The sequence below is a fragment of the Schistocerca gregaria genome, chromosome 11 (assembly GCF_023897955.1).
Source record: "Schistocerca gregaria isolate iqSchGreg1 chromosome 11, iqSchGreg1.2, whole genome shotgun sequence".
NCBI lineage: Eukaryota > Metazoa > Arthropoda > Insecta > Orthoptera > Acrididae > Schistocerca > Schistocerca gregaria.
Genome location: NC_064930.1, coordinates 59,990,134 through 60,007,775, shown reverse-complemented (window position 1 = coordinate 60,007,775; position 17,642 = coordinate 59,990,134). Strand labels below are relative to the sequence as shown.

The following is a 17,642-nucleotide window of genomic DNA, read 5'->3' as shown; positions in this document are numbered from 1 at the left end:
TGACATGACTTTTATGCTACACAATTAGGTGGTGGCAACCAAGTTAATAAATTACAAATGTCTTATACTTAACAGTACAGTTGTCCACAATTTGAATTCTTTGATCTCTTGGTAGGGGCCAGCCACCAAATTTCGGTTCTTATGTCCACTTACAGTCTTTCCAATCTGTCTTTGAGTCAAAATCTTGCAGTTTGTCTCCAGTTCTCCATAAAGCTGACATAGAATCAAATCTGTTGGTAGGAAGCAGCCCACTGAGCTATCAGCTATGGACAACTGGAACAACTCGACCAACTCGACATCGTGGCAGCAACAGTACCAGCGTGGCGGCCAGGGTTCGGCAAATGAGTACGCTAGTGGCGGCGGTGGAGATCCGCCAGTGACGAGACAGGACCGCACGGCCCGGGACTTCCGCTCGTCAGGGGAGGCTTATGGCGGGGGACGGGGCACGCGGGGGCGGCACCGTGGAGGTCCACCGCCTCGCGGTGCATTCCCTGGCCGTCGTGGCAGAGGGAGGCAGGCATCTGCCCCCTTTTCTGTCGATGCCGAGGAATTCGTCCCGCGCAGCCAGCAGAGTGACCAAGTCAATGGCACCAACTGGGAGGTGAGACTGCAGTGTTTCCTCTTTTCTGATGCTTATCCAGGGTGTACCGTATTTACTCAAATATGAGCTGCACTTTTTTCCGGTTTTTGTAATCCAAAAAACCGTCTGTGGCTTAGAATCGAGTGCAAAGCAAGTAGTAGTTCTGAAAAATGTTTCTAGGTGCTGCCACAACGAACTTCTGCCGCCGAATATATGTAGCACTACACAGACATGCTTTGCAGGCACAAAGATAAATACTGGCGCCAAAACCTCTGCGTCAGTCAATAATTTTTTTTTTTTTTAAGGGACGATGTGATTTTTTTCTCCTCCCCAAGTTTCGGCCACTGCATTTTCATACGTTATCCAAAGAAGTCGATGTTCGTCTGTGTTTTGGAAGCAATATATGAAGACTTTCCTACTGGCTTGCTAGGCCTAACGCAAGGTGATAATGGTTTTTATAGATATAGTAGAGGCATATGACTCACTTGACAGGGAAAGACTCTGGGAAGAAATGAAGAAGATAGATATAAAAGATGGATATATTAATGTTATAAAGAGAATGTACAGAGGACACAATTGTAGAATTAGAACACCATTGGGAACTCTGAATACTTTGAAATAAGACAAGGACTTAAGCAAGGAAGTAATCTATCTCCTGCACTTTTTAATGTTGTGATGGAGGGAATGAATAGGACAGTTAAAGATATAGTAAAAGAAAAAGACAAAAAGATGATTTATGCAGATGATATGGTAATATGAGGTGATAAAGCGGTAGATGTACAGTTACAGCTTGATGCGTGGAACGAAATAATGAAAAGGTATGGATTAAAAATAAATAAAGATAAGAATGAAGTAATGGTATTTGGAAGAGAGAAAGGGATCAACGGAAATATTACCTTGAATGGAGAACCCCTCAAAGTGTTAGAAAGTTTCACTTATTTGCAATTTCTACCAAACAAGAAAACACGTGATTTGGAATAATGAAGTTTCATAAAGAGCAAAACTCCTTATGTATAAGAATTATTACATCCCTATTGTCACCTATGGTGGAGAGACATGGACAGTGGCAGAAAGAGACTGGAGCAGACTGCAAGCAGGGGAAATGAAATTTCTCAAGAGCAGTTAAGGGAAAAACAAGAATGGACAGAGTAAGGAATGTAGAGATCAGAAAGGACCTTAAACAAGAAAGTATGAGAGGAGAAATGGAAAGATAGAGATTAAGATGGTATGGGCATGTTAAGAGGATGCATGGGCAGAGACTCCCCAAAATTATGAAAGAACTACAGATGAATGGAAAAAGACCTAGAGGGTGCCCAAGAACACAGTGGAAAACGGGAGTGAGAATATCTGTAGAAAGGAGAGGTGTGACCTGGCAGCAAGTGGAGGAAGAAAAGTGGTGGGAGGACCGAGCCAAATGGAGAGGACTCGTCAGCACCCAGACCCGGCAGTAGCTGGAGTGGGATTCAGATATAGATAGAGATCCAAAGAAGTAAATACAAATTCCGTATTGTTCATCTTCGAATGTAGCAGCATTTCAATGTACTATGAAAATCCACTGGCAAGACTGTTTGGGATGTTTGTCAATATGGCCAACTCTACGTTCTGAATTTTTTTCTTACTTGTGAGAAGAGGTGGTTGCTAACAGGAACTTTTATGAATTGTGAATCACATACAGTATTCTCTTCACCGTAAGAATAACATGAATATAAACCTTTTGCCATGTATTCTTTTGTGTTTGCTGCTATCTCATTTAAATCCTGTCTGCCTAATAAACTACGAAACTAGAGTGAGACAACAGCAAATGTGGAAGAATATACATATCATGTCATGCTTATGTTCATATTATTCTTATGCCTAATAGTGATAGACAGAAATGAAGCACAGCAATTGACTATATTATTAAATCTAAGATCACTCTAATTTCTGTGCAGAAGGTAATGTACTAAAGAGGCGTCTGCAAAGATTTTCAAACGGAAAACAATTTTCCTAAACTCTCATTCAGAACATCTTCTATCATACGCAGTCTATTATTTGGTTATTGTTGATCATTATCAAAGAAAGCAGCAGTGTGAGTAACAACAAACAGCAGCCTCTTGTGATTGTTTCGCTAATGAGACAATTCCTCTCTCTTTTTATGTAATTGTAAGCAGCAGCAGCGCTCACTAAAGCTAGCCATGTCGCGATCGGCGACAGGTCGTAAACACTCATCATCAGAATGCGACAAGCAATGCATGACACAGTACAGTAATGCATTTTCAGCTTAGTGACGTAAACACCTATAACAAAGAAAACTGCACTTATCAGATCAAAGAAAAACAAGCAATGAATTCAAACGAGACGAAGCACGTGAAGAAGGAATGGTACCCGTATAAATACGAACGGACCGCCTGACGCATAGCAGTGCCTACTTGGTAAAGCTTAACTGCTAAGCTTAAGACTCAAACCAAACTACTGTAGCTGTATCGTCAGTCATTCGACCTAAATTGTGTCTCATATTGCAATGGACCAACTTTGTTTTGATTTGGAGGAGCGGCCATAAACTTTTCTCACCCCTTGAATTTCGAGTCTCAAATTTCAGGTGCAGCTTAGATTTGAGTGCGGCTTAGATTCTAGTAAATACGGTATATGACCCGGGACAGCTAGGAGATCTGGAAAAGACCTAGGAATTTTTTTCATCTGGGAGAAAGCCAGGATAAACCTGGGAATTGTTTAGAATTCCGGGATTTTTTTTTTTTTTTTGTTTTAGTTTCCAGTTAAATTTTTGTAATTTTGAGTGTTAAGAAACTATTATCTAACAAATAACAAAGGATATTAAGTATCCCACTACTGCATTATAATACTGCAGCAATAAAACATGAAGATAAAAAAAGAAGAAAATAAAACTTAAGTTGCAAAGGAAATGTGCCATATATATCAACGAAACATAGTGCTCGTACAAGCGTCTGCCAACAGGAAAATGTGTCAAAGACCTTAGGAAGGCTATGCAATGCTTCATAACAACAAATTGGCTCCAATGTGCGTGACATCTTAACTGTTTACCTTAGATTCGTTTGAGCAGTTGCGGGCGGGCTCATGTGCATGTACAGTTGAGTCGCGCATTTGTAGTACCTTCTACTGCTAGTGGCTACAGAAGTGTAGCTTTAAGTTGTATAAGCAACAGCAGCAGCAATATGCTGCCTGGAAAAAATTTTACTGGCACTGCAAGCTGGCAGATTCACTGCGGGCAAACCGGGGTATCTACCACAGGCGGCAATTTCAGGGAAAGGGAGGGGGCTGCCAAATTCATATTCTTGAGTGGAAAAAACCTTGTTTCACAAAGCACCAGTATCCAGCGCACGTTGGTCTATCGATTAGCCATATGATTTGGGAAACGCATCCATGTTGGTTTCTGAACGTATTAAGTTCATTTATGAATGAATCATAAGTTGATTTTTGAATGTGTGCATATTGTACATCATGTCTCTGCCAGGGGAATCCCCAGTCTCATCTAAAAATAAACTTTCCTGCAGAAAGAACAGGACAGGTCTATACAAGCTGAGCGGAATAAAGCTGAACGGGCGAGTGGCAATCGCTGTTTGTTTACATGGTTGACTGGGTTTGCGAATGATCAGCGTTGTTATAATTACCAGCAAAATCCATATATTCAGACTATCAGAGTGGAAATAAATGATTAACAGGAATAATAGATAAGAAAGATTACATATATTCTTGGTGTATCCAAAAAAATGAAATTTCGATTGAAAATTTTAGGCCAGACTGCCACACTAGTAAGGACCGGTTGAACTGTCCCCGGTAGCAGCCACCTGAACTCTTTTCTGGGAGTAGCATATGTTGTATGAGCACTTAAAATGCCTAACTGGAGAATAAACACGGGATAAATAAATCGTTGATTGTGGCAGGGATAGTGAAGTTAATCGCAGAATACGTTACAGAATTAGTGATGACAAGATTGTTTGTTAGAACACCACACAAATTATGGAAGAATAAGGTGATTCCAAATTTCTATCAAAATTTCGTACTACTACTTTTCAATCTCATGCTTGAGAAGCTGGAGCATATGGATGAAATGTGAAACAATTTCTGAACATAAAGTTTTTTTGTTTGTAGTAGGCCTAATAGGCATTTGATATTGGTACTTCGTGAATTATATTCTGTCTTGTTATAAAAAGATGATTTGTGCCAAATGTGTGTCATTTATGTGGTGTGTTTTACAGTTGCTGCGATACTAGACAGGCCTGTTTCGTTTTATCTAGCAGACAGTGACAAAATACACATAATCAGATTGAGAAACCACACAAGTCGTGGGTACCGTTCGTATTAACAGCTTTTTCAGTATTGGACGACATTTTATTTTTTCATTTAGCAAAATGTTTGACGAACTTTGACGGGGTTTCCCCAGAAAGGAAAGCACACCATCTAAAGCTGTAACAAGGTTAGAGAGAGAAAAATGCTAGGACTTAAGGATTTAAGAAATCTTCACTGTCTTGCTTGTCTCTTCTACTGGTTTCATGTATCCTATATTTAATTTTATGTCACACAAAAAAGCAAGTTATTAGCTGTAGGAAATAAAGAATGCAAATTTTCTGAAGAGTTCTTGTTCTCCCGGTTACAAATTATCCCAGCCAATATTAATTGCAATGTTTTTTTCTGATGCACAGAGCAGTCAGAGTTATAGTGGATAGGTGTATAATCTCCATGTGACCCACATTTGTTTTTAGTGATTTTGCTGTTTCCTCTTTGTATATTGCTCTCACGTCAAATGAAAACAAAATGGATTTCTGTGGCCAGGAGCTATCGAGTGAATTAAAATACATTTACGTAAGTACAGAAGGCTAAAATATGTTATTAGTTTCATATTTTATTTCCACCGTCCTGACAGTCAACCATTGGAGAACAATGAAGTTATTTTCATCGATTTACGAAAAAAATTTAGCTTTTGATTAATTTTTTTTTTTTTTCGGCTGAGGCAGTCAATTTATTTGAAACGAAGTGCTTAATCCACACTATTGGCTAGTTTTAACTGTTCGCTGCATTTGAGAAGTGCACATTTTCGTCTTCTAGCACGTATGGCATTATGCCATAATAAAGAACCAAACTTGAGCTAATCTGTTACTGGTATTTCAAGAAAATTTACATCCAGATCAGGGCATACAAATGTGCACTTTAAGCCAAATTATGCATTTTAGTATTGTTCACAAAATTCCGATGCTTTCAGAGTATCCTCTGATGTCTTGTTTCTTTTATGACATAATGTAAGATCTTCCAATGTTTTGCACCTACAAACATACGGGCTTCCTGCATCATTGTAGCTGCGCAAGCACCGTGACACCTATTATCTGGTGCTCTTTGGCAACTACTGAATATTGCTATTGGCTGGCTACATCATGTGTCCTATGCTCTGAATATCCACTGTCATCAGTTGGTGAGATCACGGGATGAGCTACGACTGGCTACAAAAGTGCATTGCAAGCTTGATTTCAGTGCTTCAGAAAGTAAAATGCGGCATTTGGTGGAAATTTAAATCTACACTTTTGTAATATGAAAATATGCAGCATACATGTTGCTGCATATAAAAATCTTACCCTTCTCTCTCTCTCTCTCTCTCTCTCTCTCTCTCTCTCTCTCTCTCTCTCTCTCTCTCTCTCTCTCTTTCTCTCTTTCTTTCTTTTTAAATACTGAGTTTGGTTTTCTAAAGGGCTGGGAAGTTCTATGTCGGTGTATAAAACTAACCATTCAAATGATTAAGTTTTACAGTTCCAAGGTAAAGTATACTGTCACTTGACGATGTAATAGAAAAGTGTATTTTCGCCCAGGAGAAAGTGTAATTTTTACCGGGAAAAATCTGTGTGTGTGTGTTTTTATACATCCTGTTATCCCAGTGTGGTAAGTCCCCTATTTTCATGATTTGGCAAATTTATTATTATTTAGTTTTGTGGCTGGATGTCCTTCCTGTTGCCTTCTAAGTGGAGGGAAGGAAGATGGCGCACACCACCTGTGTGTGATGGGTTAACTGTCGCCAGTGAGCAGCAGTCTTTGACTTTTCAGTGTAACCTAGACATTGGGCTATGCTACTCAGCAGTGCAGCACCATATCAAAGGATTCTATTCACATTCGTTAACTTTGCCATCTCACAATCAAACTGTTTTTTTTCTGACAAAACCTGATCATTGAGCTATGCCACAGATCAATATGTCACATCAACCAACATTTCAAAAACTAATTCAGACAGAAAATAAATAATGATAAAATCTTATCAGGTGAGTGGTGGCACCACCAGCAGAACGGATCACTCCTGTCATATTTTTGTGATTGCAAAATCCCACATTGTGCTGAGTTGAATAATGCTGTCCCAGTTTATTAGTGTGTTCGCTGATGTATTCCTACTACCTCTTTGCCAATAGAGTCCCAGAACCCGTTGGTACTTCATAGTTCCTCACTGATGCTCCGTTCTGCCACTACGGACTTGTCTGTCTTCTCTAGTCGAACATTTCTGCTGTGTTCCGTGTAGCACTGCAAGGTGCGCTGCTGTATGTGTCCCATGTAGTGCATTCCACAGTCGCTCTCATTACTGTAAACATCCAGCATCTGCAGGCCTAGCCCATCGTTGGTTGCACAAAGCATCTTCATTTTCTGTGTTACATGCAGTATGCAGTATGTTTCTCCATTATTCTCGCAAAATAATATTAGTATTCTGTTAACTTTCTTTTTGTATATGTGTCACATCATCATTACATTATGAGAGAAACCTGACATCGGACATTCAGTTGACTTCTGTGAATCGTTTGTCTGGTATCCCGGTCTGGCAATTTGGACCGCCTGCTAGAAGGCGTGGACGTAGAGGACAGCCGCTAGGCAGTGCCCCTATAATCTGAAAGCTGCTGCTGTCACTACCGCAGCACTCTGCATGCGCCACGCCCACCGTATCGGCCTGTCTGTGCTCACGGGGGCCATATAAAGCACACACGCAGAGGCTCAGAAGCCAGTCTTGTTCAGACTGCACTCTTGTATCGTATGTCATACGCATTGTTGTTCGGTTCCTGATCTTGCTACGTCTAGGTTTTCAGTTTGGTTCACTCTTCAGACTTGCCATTCTGCTGTATCCATCCACAGCTGTCGTCGTCATCTTCACTGTTGTCCACAGCTGTTGTCTTTCTGTGGTTTTTGGTGACTCACCATCAACGCATTCGGCCTGTGTCTCGTGGTTGTGTCAGATTCCGGTTACATGAGTTTGAACCTTGTTGTGTGTGTTATCACATTTTAACTGTTAGTGAATCTTGCTTTGGGAAGTGGGGATTGGGGAACAACTCAGCATATGCCTTAATTAGTGTGGAAAAGTGCCTAAAAGACACTAATTACAAATTAAAAACTTTTGTACTTTTTTTTGCTTGCATCTTGTCAAATTTCATGGTTCTATGTCAATGGGAAGCGCCCTGCAGGTTTTATTAAGTGAGTTTGTGAGTATCTAAATATGACATAAATGATCATATCTGTTGATTGCATTGACTTGGAAGCTTAAATGTTTTGCTCTGGCGAAGGACAACAGACCTTAGTATGCAACAGAACTTTCTGTCTGATACCTTTGCCTGTTCCCAAGGGGAAGAGTTCTTGAGAGACCCACAACAAAATGATCTTTTGTTTTTACCAAATGAGGTACAGAACACCAAAAATAGTTAAAATATGGTATAACAAAGAACAAACTCTGCATGATTCGCAGACAGTTAGCTCACAGGACTTCTATTGTATGAGTTAAATGTGGTGACAGGAAGGGCATCTGGCCTAAAATAAAATAAATTGGCCAAATCATGGATGTAGGGGACTTCCTATGGTAGAATAAACAGTGGGAAAGGAACAGGTCATAGAAAAAAGTCTGTAATTTTTATTGCATTGTTATAGTTGTACATATAACAAAGGTTTGCTCGTAACAGAGGCTATGTTTTTATAAGGGACATCCAAAAAGAAACGAGCTGGAGGCATAATTACAGAAACCAGTACCTGTATGTTAGCAGTATTGACCCTGGCTGTTGAGACATTGTGCCACTGTGACACAAGGCGGCAAATGGCTGTGTCGTAAAATTCCTGGGGTTGTGATGCTAACCAGTTCTGCACATACAGCTGGACGTTGTCATCCGAGGTGAATCGTTTGCCCCTCAGAGTCTTTTTAAGTGGACCAAAAATGGCATGTCTAAGGGACACGAATCTCTTGCCCAACATAAAGTCCCAAGCGACTGGAAGTAAACGCAGGTGACGCCTGTATATAAGAAGGGTACAAGGACGGATCTTCAAAATTACAGACCAATATCATTAAAATCAATTTGTTGCAGGATTCTCGAACATATTCTCAGTTCGAATATAATGAATTTCCTTGAGACAGAGAAGTTGCTGTCCACGCATAAGCACGGCTTTAGAATGAATGAAGGGTATCAGACGGATGCCATATTCCTTGACTTCCGGAAAGCGATTGACTCAGTGCCCCACTGCAGACTCCCAACTAAGGTACGAGCATATGGGATTGGTTCCCAAGTATGTGAGTGGCTTGAAGACTTCTTAAGTAACAGAACCCAGTACGTTGTCCTCGATGGTGAGTGTTCATCGGAGGTGAGGGTATCATCTGGAGTGCCCCAGGGAAGTAGGTCCGCTGTTGTTTTTTATCTACATAGATGATCTTTTGGATAAGTTGGATAGCAATGTGCAGCTGTTTGCTGATGATTCTGTGGTGTACGTGAAGGTGTCGTCATTGAGTGACTGTAGGAGCATACAAGATGACTTGGACAGGATTTGTGATTGGTGTAAGGAATGTAAATTAATGCAAATGAATAGGAAAAAGAATCCCGTAATGCTTGAATACTCCATTAATAGTGTAGTGTTCGACACAGTCACGTCAATTAAATATTCGGGCGTAACATCGCAGAGCGATATGATGTGGGACAAGCATGTAATGGCAGTTGTGGGGAAGGCGGATAGTCGTCTTTGGTTCATCGGTAGAATTTTGGGAAGATGTGGTTCATCTGTAAAGGAGACCACTTATAAAACACTAATACGAGCTATTCTTGAGTACTGCTCAAGCGTTTGGGATCCCTATCAGGTTGACTACAGTACAATTTTACTGCCGCCAACTTACATTTCGCGAAAAGACCACAAAGGTAAGAGAGAATAGGGCTTGTACAGAGGCATATAGGCAGTCATTTTTCCCTCATTCTGTTTGGGAGTGGAACAGGGAGAGAAGATGCTAGTTGTGGTACGAGGTAGCCTCTGCCACACATTGTATAGTGGATTGTGGAGTATGTATGTAGATGTAGAGAGAGGTGTGGACTGTATGGACGGTGACCGAGAGCCTCCCATTTGAATTTGTGCAGTGCCGCGACCCTGGATGCTTACGACTCTGTCATTTTGATTCTGGTTCAAAGTGATGACACCGTGACTCATCTTCAGCCACCACTCGTGCCAGGGACGCATTCCCTTCCCGAGCATAGCACTGCAGGTGAGCAAGACAGTGGGCCATTTGATATGCTTCCTGGTGTGGCTAAAGACTGTCGGACAACCCATTGGGCACACATTTTGTGCACGGGCAGTCGTCCCTTCACGATGGTGTGGTCACTTCAGAAGCTCAATCCGATCAAGGCGGCTATGGCTTTCACTGTCACTCTGTGGTCCTGGGTAATGAGTGCATCCACCAGCTGGACGATGTCATCGGTAACGCAGTGTGGTGCTCCAGACTGTGCATCATCGGCTAACGACACCCTTCCTTCCCTGAAGCACTTGTGCCACACCTTGACCCGTACGAGGGACTCGCAGTGTTCACCATACACTTGTGACACTTCTCGATGAATGAATGTCCGTTCCTCGTACTACTTCTGCTGTCAGGAAACAAACACCTCTCTGCTCTTCTTTTGTGACACCTTCGTGTCACTGTTTGCAATGCTACTGGCAGCGTTGGACGATTGATGCATGCTGCTGCTTGCTCTCTGTAGTCACGTGATGTGCACATGTGGCCTCTAGCAACAGGCTGTGAACTTCTACCCTCTGGTCGGAACCACACCCCGTTACACGTGCCACTATATTACCCTCCTGTCACTGGATTGTGCATTTCAGACTCCGGATTGTTTCTTTTTGTACATCCCTTATAATTAAAAGTAAAGGCCTTATTTTATTATTTTGCAGTTAGCTAATTTCATACACGCAGGCATTATCGAGGTAAATCACATTAAAAATTGTTATAGTTGTAGCATAATCGACGCAAGTGTGTGGCAGGTGAAGCAATGTGTGATGGCACCCTCGTTTTGCACAACTGTAGTAGGCAGGGGCAGAATTCACACATGTGAAGCCCTTGTGCAATAAAGGAGAAGTGAAACCCTCGTGCAGGTGTTGTCACTGTGTCTGCATACAGAAAACATTAAAAGATGTTAGTGTAAATATTTGAGTGTAAACAGACATCTGTGGTAGTGCTGTCTGAACCACCTACGGTTATGCAAAAATATTATTTGGTCACCATAAAGCATTGCTTTATCTACCAGACAAGGGTGCTAATGTGTTCTCTCAACTATAAGGAAAGTTGATTCGAATGCTGGTGATAGATGAAATTTTCACTGCTGCTATTTGGCCAGTAGGGGGAGAACAGGTTTTGGTTTAAAGTTCCTGACCACCATTCTTTGTGCACGTCTCCTGGACTAAATTCCAAACCTCTCTGCAGTCTCCCTTGAAGTGAAGACATGTGATACTGTTGATGGTGATCTGTCCATCAGATGGAGACATTAAGTTGGTGGCCACCTTGGCGTGTTCATGAGAACCAAGCTATGTGTTAGCAACAGGTTTTACTCTCTTTCTTCTCTCACCACCACCTAGGTTCGATTCCCAGTGTGGCACCCAGCCAATTTCTGCCTGTAAGTTGCAAACGAGTGCACTCTCTGCTGTAGAGTGAAAAGTCATTCTCAAAGTCAAAATAATCCCATACCCCTGGAACTGAACATACAGTGGCAAATATAAAAATCCTGGTTCGCTGTTGTAGGTGGGGTCCTAGTGGAGATAATTTGTCACTGCCTTCCTCTGTTCTGTTGCGATATTTCATACAGTGTAGTGTTGGGTTTGTGTTATGGATGAAGGGAAGGGTGAGGATGAAACTCGGTGCCGGCACCCTTACTCCTCTCAAATAGTACCGAGGAGCCACTGAGGTTAACTATCTCATTTGCTGTACAGATCACCATATACAGTTTCACATCCGATCTCTTCGTGAGGCACTGCAATGAGGTTCGGAATTTAATCCAGGACACTGGAATAAAAGCAGGTGTACAGGAGTTTCACACCACATCCTCAACCCCTTGCCAACCAAATACAGCCACTGAAGATTTTTCGCAAACGGTATTGAAACAGACTTAACTAAGAGTCGAGTGCCGCCACACAGGAGTGTTTTAACATTCTTGGCTACGGGGGTGGGTAAAAGTCATTCTGGAAGGAAATGAAATATTTATTTCAAAATAAAAGAACAACATATGCAGGAAAATATTTTTTAAGAAATTTACAGCAGCTGGAGAACTATACATAAAAAAGTGTATTTGCTAACTTCTGTTTCTCACTCAGGATGCTCCTGAATTCATCCCAGCAGCCCAACAGCAGCAGGGGGCAGGCTCGACACAAGACAAGTCTGCTGGCAGGGCTGACGTGTCAACTGAAAACGGTAGCTGTGTGAATGGGATCGTCAGTGAGAGCAGCACCACAGACAACAACAGCAGCAGCAGCAGCAACAACAACAACGGCAGCAAGGGTAACGGTGACAGCGAGAAGGGCGGCACCGGCGGAGACGGTGACGGGGGGCAAGCGTCGCGCCGTGCTCCTTTCGGGCAGGGTGCCAAGAGGCGGCCGGACACGCAGTGGCGCGGCTCGGCCAGGGGCCGGGGGAGGGGCGGGGGCGGGAGGGGCGGCTGGCAGCCACAGCAGCGCCGGCAGGCCCCGGGGGCGGACGATGCCCGCAACCGCAACTGGCGGGAGCCGGCGCCTGAGTATGACCGGCCGCCATCGCCCGTGCGCCGCCCCACCTCGGATTCGCCGGTGAGTGCTGTCAGTGTAAGACGTGGAGTGAAATTTTCGTTCTGTGGTGGCGTGACTGTTTCAGTCAGTCAGTCATCAGTTACATAATTTCTATTAGCCGACAAGGCAAACTGGCTTGAAGCACCGTCACATTTCACCTGAGAACTAGCATGGGAGGTGGTAATGGCGTGCTCTCCAGTACTCCAAGTGTAGTACTATCAGACAGTGCTGAATGAAGTGCTCATTTGGAGTATACAGTACATCTCACTGTGGCCGCTCACAATGCTTCACTGCCAGTGTCCGTAAAACTACCTTCTCCAGTGGTGTATCCAGTGGTGCCTGTTGATTCGGCATCTGCTGTTTGTTCCAGATGATAATGGCGACTGTTCAAAACTGACTGATCTTACTGTATGGGGGGTCGACAAAAATATGGAAACACCAAAACTAAAACACATTACCGTGACTAACACCTGTGTAGGAAAACCGTCGGCAGTCAAAACAGCTTCCAGTTGTCCTGGAAATGGATGAATACAGGTTGTGTATGGTTTCCAAGGGAGTCTCAAATAATTCTTGCAAAACAGTAGAGGTGGATAGCAATCTCACACCCTTCTCTCCAAAGTAGACCACAAAGGCTCAATAATATTGAGATCTGGTGACTGCAGTGTCCAGGGGAGAAGTCACAATTCAGCCTCTTACTCACTAAACCAGTCGTGGACATTGTGAGCCGTGTGAACGGGGTCTGTCATCTTGAAATGTAGTATCGCTGTCGGGAGACAGACATTTGTAGCGTGGAATGGACCTGACAGCGAAAATGGTCACATAATCTGTGGCAGTTGACTACGGGGCTTACAGAATACCGCAATACGGCTGCCCAAATTATCGTCAGACTCACAGTACTTTGATCTTGTGATACCAACTCAATCACAGGTTGTTAACACTGTAAAACAAGACTCGGCCAACCATCAAGTTTTCCTGTTACGGGCATTTGTAACACTTAGGAGAGGTTTCAGAATTCTAACTTGCACTGAAATTTCCTGCTTGTGGAGCTCCCATCACATTGTTTTGGCACTGACAGGATTCACAAGTACAACATTCAGTTCTGCAGTGACTTTTGCAGATGTCATTAATTTTTCATCGCAATCCTCTTCAATAGCTGTCTTTTATGTTCACTTTCATCCATGTTGTCACTTCTGGATGATGTTTTCCTGCTTTCCCTGTGTGCAGTTTAATTCTTTGATACAATGCCTTCTGAAACACCAAACATTTTGGCTACCTCGGTTACGGAAACACCCACTTTAAAGCACTGACGGTTTGCCTGTGTTTGAATTCACTTAGCTCCGACCTTTCAGAATGACAGGGATCACCCAGGGAATGCCTTCTGGCTTGGAAGCTTCTGTAGATGGTTGCAGGCTGTTTGCTTTCAGGCGTTTCTTGCTGTACACACCGACAGCCGTGTGTCCAGTGAGGGCTAAAACCTGATTTGTCTGGAAAGGCCACCTTTCGCCACTCGGTAGATGTCCAGTTGCGGCACTGGTGTACGAATTCCGGCCTTCGTCGGTGATGAACACCGGTCAGCACAGGTGTGCTAACAGGCATTTCTGCAGAGGCCCACAAGCAGCAATTTTCGCTGAACAGTAGTTGAAGAGACACTCTTAGTAGCCTCTTGGTTCGTATGGGCCGTCAATTGCTCAACAGTTGCATTTCTATTTGCTCATATATGGATCTGCAGATATTGTTCATTCCTGTCATCTGTGGTCCATGGTGCAACTGCTTGCTTAGACACTTGCTTTGGAGAGTGCTGTTTTGTCATATGCGGTGTACTTCAAACGAGACTGCACGCAAACAGTTTAAAAACTTGTCGTTTCGGAAAAGCTTCCACCCTTTGCTTGGAATCCAATGATCATTCCCTTTTGGACATCAGATAAATAGCTGTATTTTTGCATTATGAGAATGATTACACTGTTGTATATGTTCCTCAGACATGCTTTATATAGCCTCCAGAACTAGTATTGCCACTTGCCATCTGTAAGTAGTTATTGCACAGTCGTGTTGAACATGCAGGGTGTACATAGAGTATGGAAACACTTTCGATTATTTATTGCACAAGAACCAAACATTGTACAGATATCATACATATGTCATTTTGTGTGTGTAGTCTGTCACCAAGCCACAGGTGGTATACATACAAAGTTAAAAAAGTGAAAGAGAAGGAAAAATAGTATTTATATCAGGAGTGTTACCAGAGCAAGTGGAGCAGTTCCTGAAAGTTTTTTTCCATGTATACCGCCACAGTGTACTTTGGTAATCTGCCGACAGTCAGCGCTGGTCGCAAATGTGGCGAGTTCAGGTGCGGAAGCGACCTTTCCGTGTGTTGGAGTTTGACAAAAACAGTGTGCTACAGCTGTACAACGGATGATTGGAACCAAGTACGGTAAGAAGCCACCAACAAGGAAGGCCATTTATCACTGGCCCAACAAATTCATTACAACGGGTTGCTTGTACCCGGCAAAGAGAAGCGGATATCCCAGTGTGAGTGTAGTGAATGTGGAGCATGTGCGAGAGACATTCGTAAGGAGTCCAAAGAAGTTGGCGTGTTGTGTATCCCACAAACTCGAAATTGCTCCATTGATAGTGTGGAAAGTTCTGCGACAGGAGTTGTTTGTGATACCATTGAAATTGGAGCTAGTGCAGAAGCTCAGTGACAATAACAAAGAGAAGTGTTTTGAGTTTTGTTCGCAGTCGCAATAATTGAATGAGGATGGGGATGGCATTGTTGATCGATTAATTTTTAGCGACGAAGCCACTTTTCACACTAATGGGAAAGTGAACAGGCATAATTGTCAAATTTGGGGTACAGAGCATCCACACGATTGCACTGAATTTGAGCGCGACTCCCCAAACGTAAATGTTTTTTGTGCCTCGTCACATCGAAAACTGTACGGGCTATTCTTCTTTGCGGAGAGCACTGTCTCTGGATATTCCTACTTAAGACATGTTGCAGCAATGGCTGATGTCTCAAATGCAATCAGACTCTCCGTTTTTCTTTCATAAGGATGGGGCTCCACCCCATTTTCATCATGAAGTTTAAGGGTACCTGAACACAGAGCTGCTGCATCGATGGCCTGGCCCTTTTACAGAAGGGGACAGCTGTTTCATGAAATGGCCTCCCCAATCACCAGATCTCACTTTGTGTCACTTTTATATGTGGGGACACATTACAGATCTGGTGGATGTACCGCCTCTATCATGTGATGTAGCAGAGCTCCAGGAGAGAATACAGGAAGCGACTGCCATAGTCGACAATGCCATACTGGGACGGGTATGGCAAGAATTCGATTACCGTATTGACATCTGCCGGATCACTCATGGTTCGCCTATTAAATGTGTGTGTGTGTGTGTGTGTGTGTGTGTGTGTGTGTGTGTGTGTGTGTGTGTGTGTGTGTAAAACCTTTAAGAGTTTCTTGTCAAAATACAATATATATGACATCTGTACAATGTTTAGTTCTTGTGCAATAAGTAATTGAAAGTGTTCCTGGATGTTATGTGCACCCTGTAGGTGCTGGTGACATTAATGTGGCTGGGCCATGTAGTTTCAGTGGAAATTACCATTTTGAAGATGACATAAAAACAAATTGTGATAAAGCGTATTGGTTTTTATAGATTAACATGTGAATCATCATATCCAAGTTAACGGTTGTCTTGTCTGTACACTTGATGAGTTTCAGATTCTTCCTATGGTGTGCAAGTATAGCTCATTGTGCCTGCCCTGGCAAAGACCAACATCTTTTTTGTAAAACATGCTCCACACTATTTGATGTGTGATGTTAGAAGTGGTATTTTTTGGCTGCTTACAGATATTGTGCCTCCTCTCTTATATAGAATGTCACACACGTAAAATGTACTTTTATGACTGGATTATTGATTAGATTTTTTTTCTAATGAGGAAATGTACACATTTATGAAAATTACTACACTTACCATATGCAGGAGAAACATTTGAAAAAATTACCTGATTCACTACCTAGTTTGTCATTGAGAATTTTTTTTCTCCTTGCTTTTTGTGTTCTAAAAAATTTCAAGCATCTGCATTAAATCCATTGTATATGATCTTTGGAAGTAGTGGAGTATTTTAAGATCTTCTATGTTTTCGATTGGGTGTCTAGTGTTTCTTATGTGTGTTGCTGTTGCTGATTTTGTTAATTGGTTATGTGTGTAACAGTTGATGTGTTCAGTGTATTTAATTTGAAAATTCCTACCAGTTTGTCCTATGCAGTACCGGTAGCTACTACATAGGGCAAACTGGAAGTATTTTTCAATATATACTATTTCTAACATTAGCATTTAAAAACGCTCAAATATTCATTTTGTCTGATTTTCAGATTGCAGTATAACAATATCAAAAAGATTAGAGAGGCAGAAAATAACACATGCAAACACCACCAAAAATATTCATGTAAACAAATGCACTTGAAAATGAGAATAAATTCTTGAAACGCTCTGTGCTAAGCATGAAAAAACAAGTAACTGGTATAATTTTCATTATTTAAATCGCGCTCCACAGCTTTAATGTATTCAGAGAAATTTGTGTTACTGGTGACTAGTGCTGTATTGACAACTAGTTTTGGTAGGAAATAAAATTTTCAATTAAAGTCTTATTTTAGCGGTAGCATATGTTGGAGTAACACAAAATGTTGATACTGTTTATTGGATCTACACATTTCATGATGGGCTCCCACAATTGGGCCAATGACAAGAAGTTTTATCTATGCTGGCGATGTAGCCATTGCCTGCCAATCCAGATCAGTCAAACAGATTAAGAGAAACCTAACAGATGCCTTAGAGGCATTAACTAAATATTACAACAGGAACCAGCTTTGACTGAAAGTTAATCTACAACCAGAGAATCAATGTGGAAACAGAAATTGGATAAAGGCAGCCTGAAAAATTGGAACAGTAAAGAAAAACTTTCTGCTACATCACAATTGGAATTGAGAGTCTGAAAGAACATAAATAGACTTAGGTGTCAAATTGGGAAGATCAAAGG

General features: G+C 42.1%; 1 protein-coding gene across 1 annotated transcript in view; it reads left to right on the top strand.

The window, feature by feature from the left end:
- The first annotated feature begins 265 nt into the window (after positions 1-265).
- The window catches only part of LOC126295019 (protein shuttle craft-like), a 223,599-nt gene continuing 206,222 nt past the window's right edge, over positions 266-17,642 (top strand). The window contains exons 1-3 of the mRNA XM_049987271.1: positions 266-601; positions 12,152-12,213; positions 12,472-12,619. Coding sequence (XP_049843228.1) covers positions 266-601; positions 12,152-12,213; positions 12,472-12,619 — 546 coding nt within the window. The remainder of the gene's footprint in view (positions 602-12,151; positions 12,214-12,471; positions 12,620-17,642) is intronic.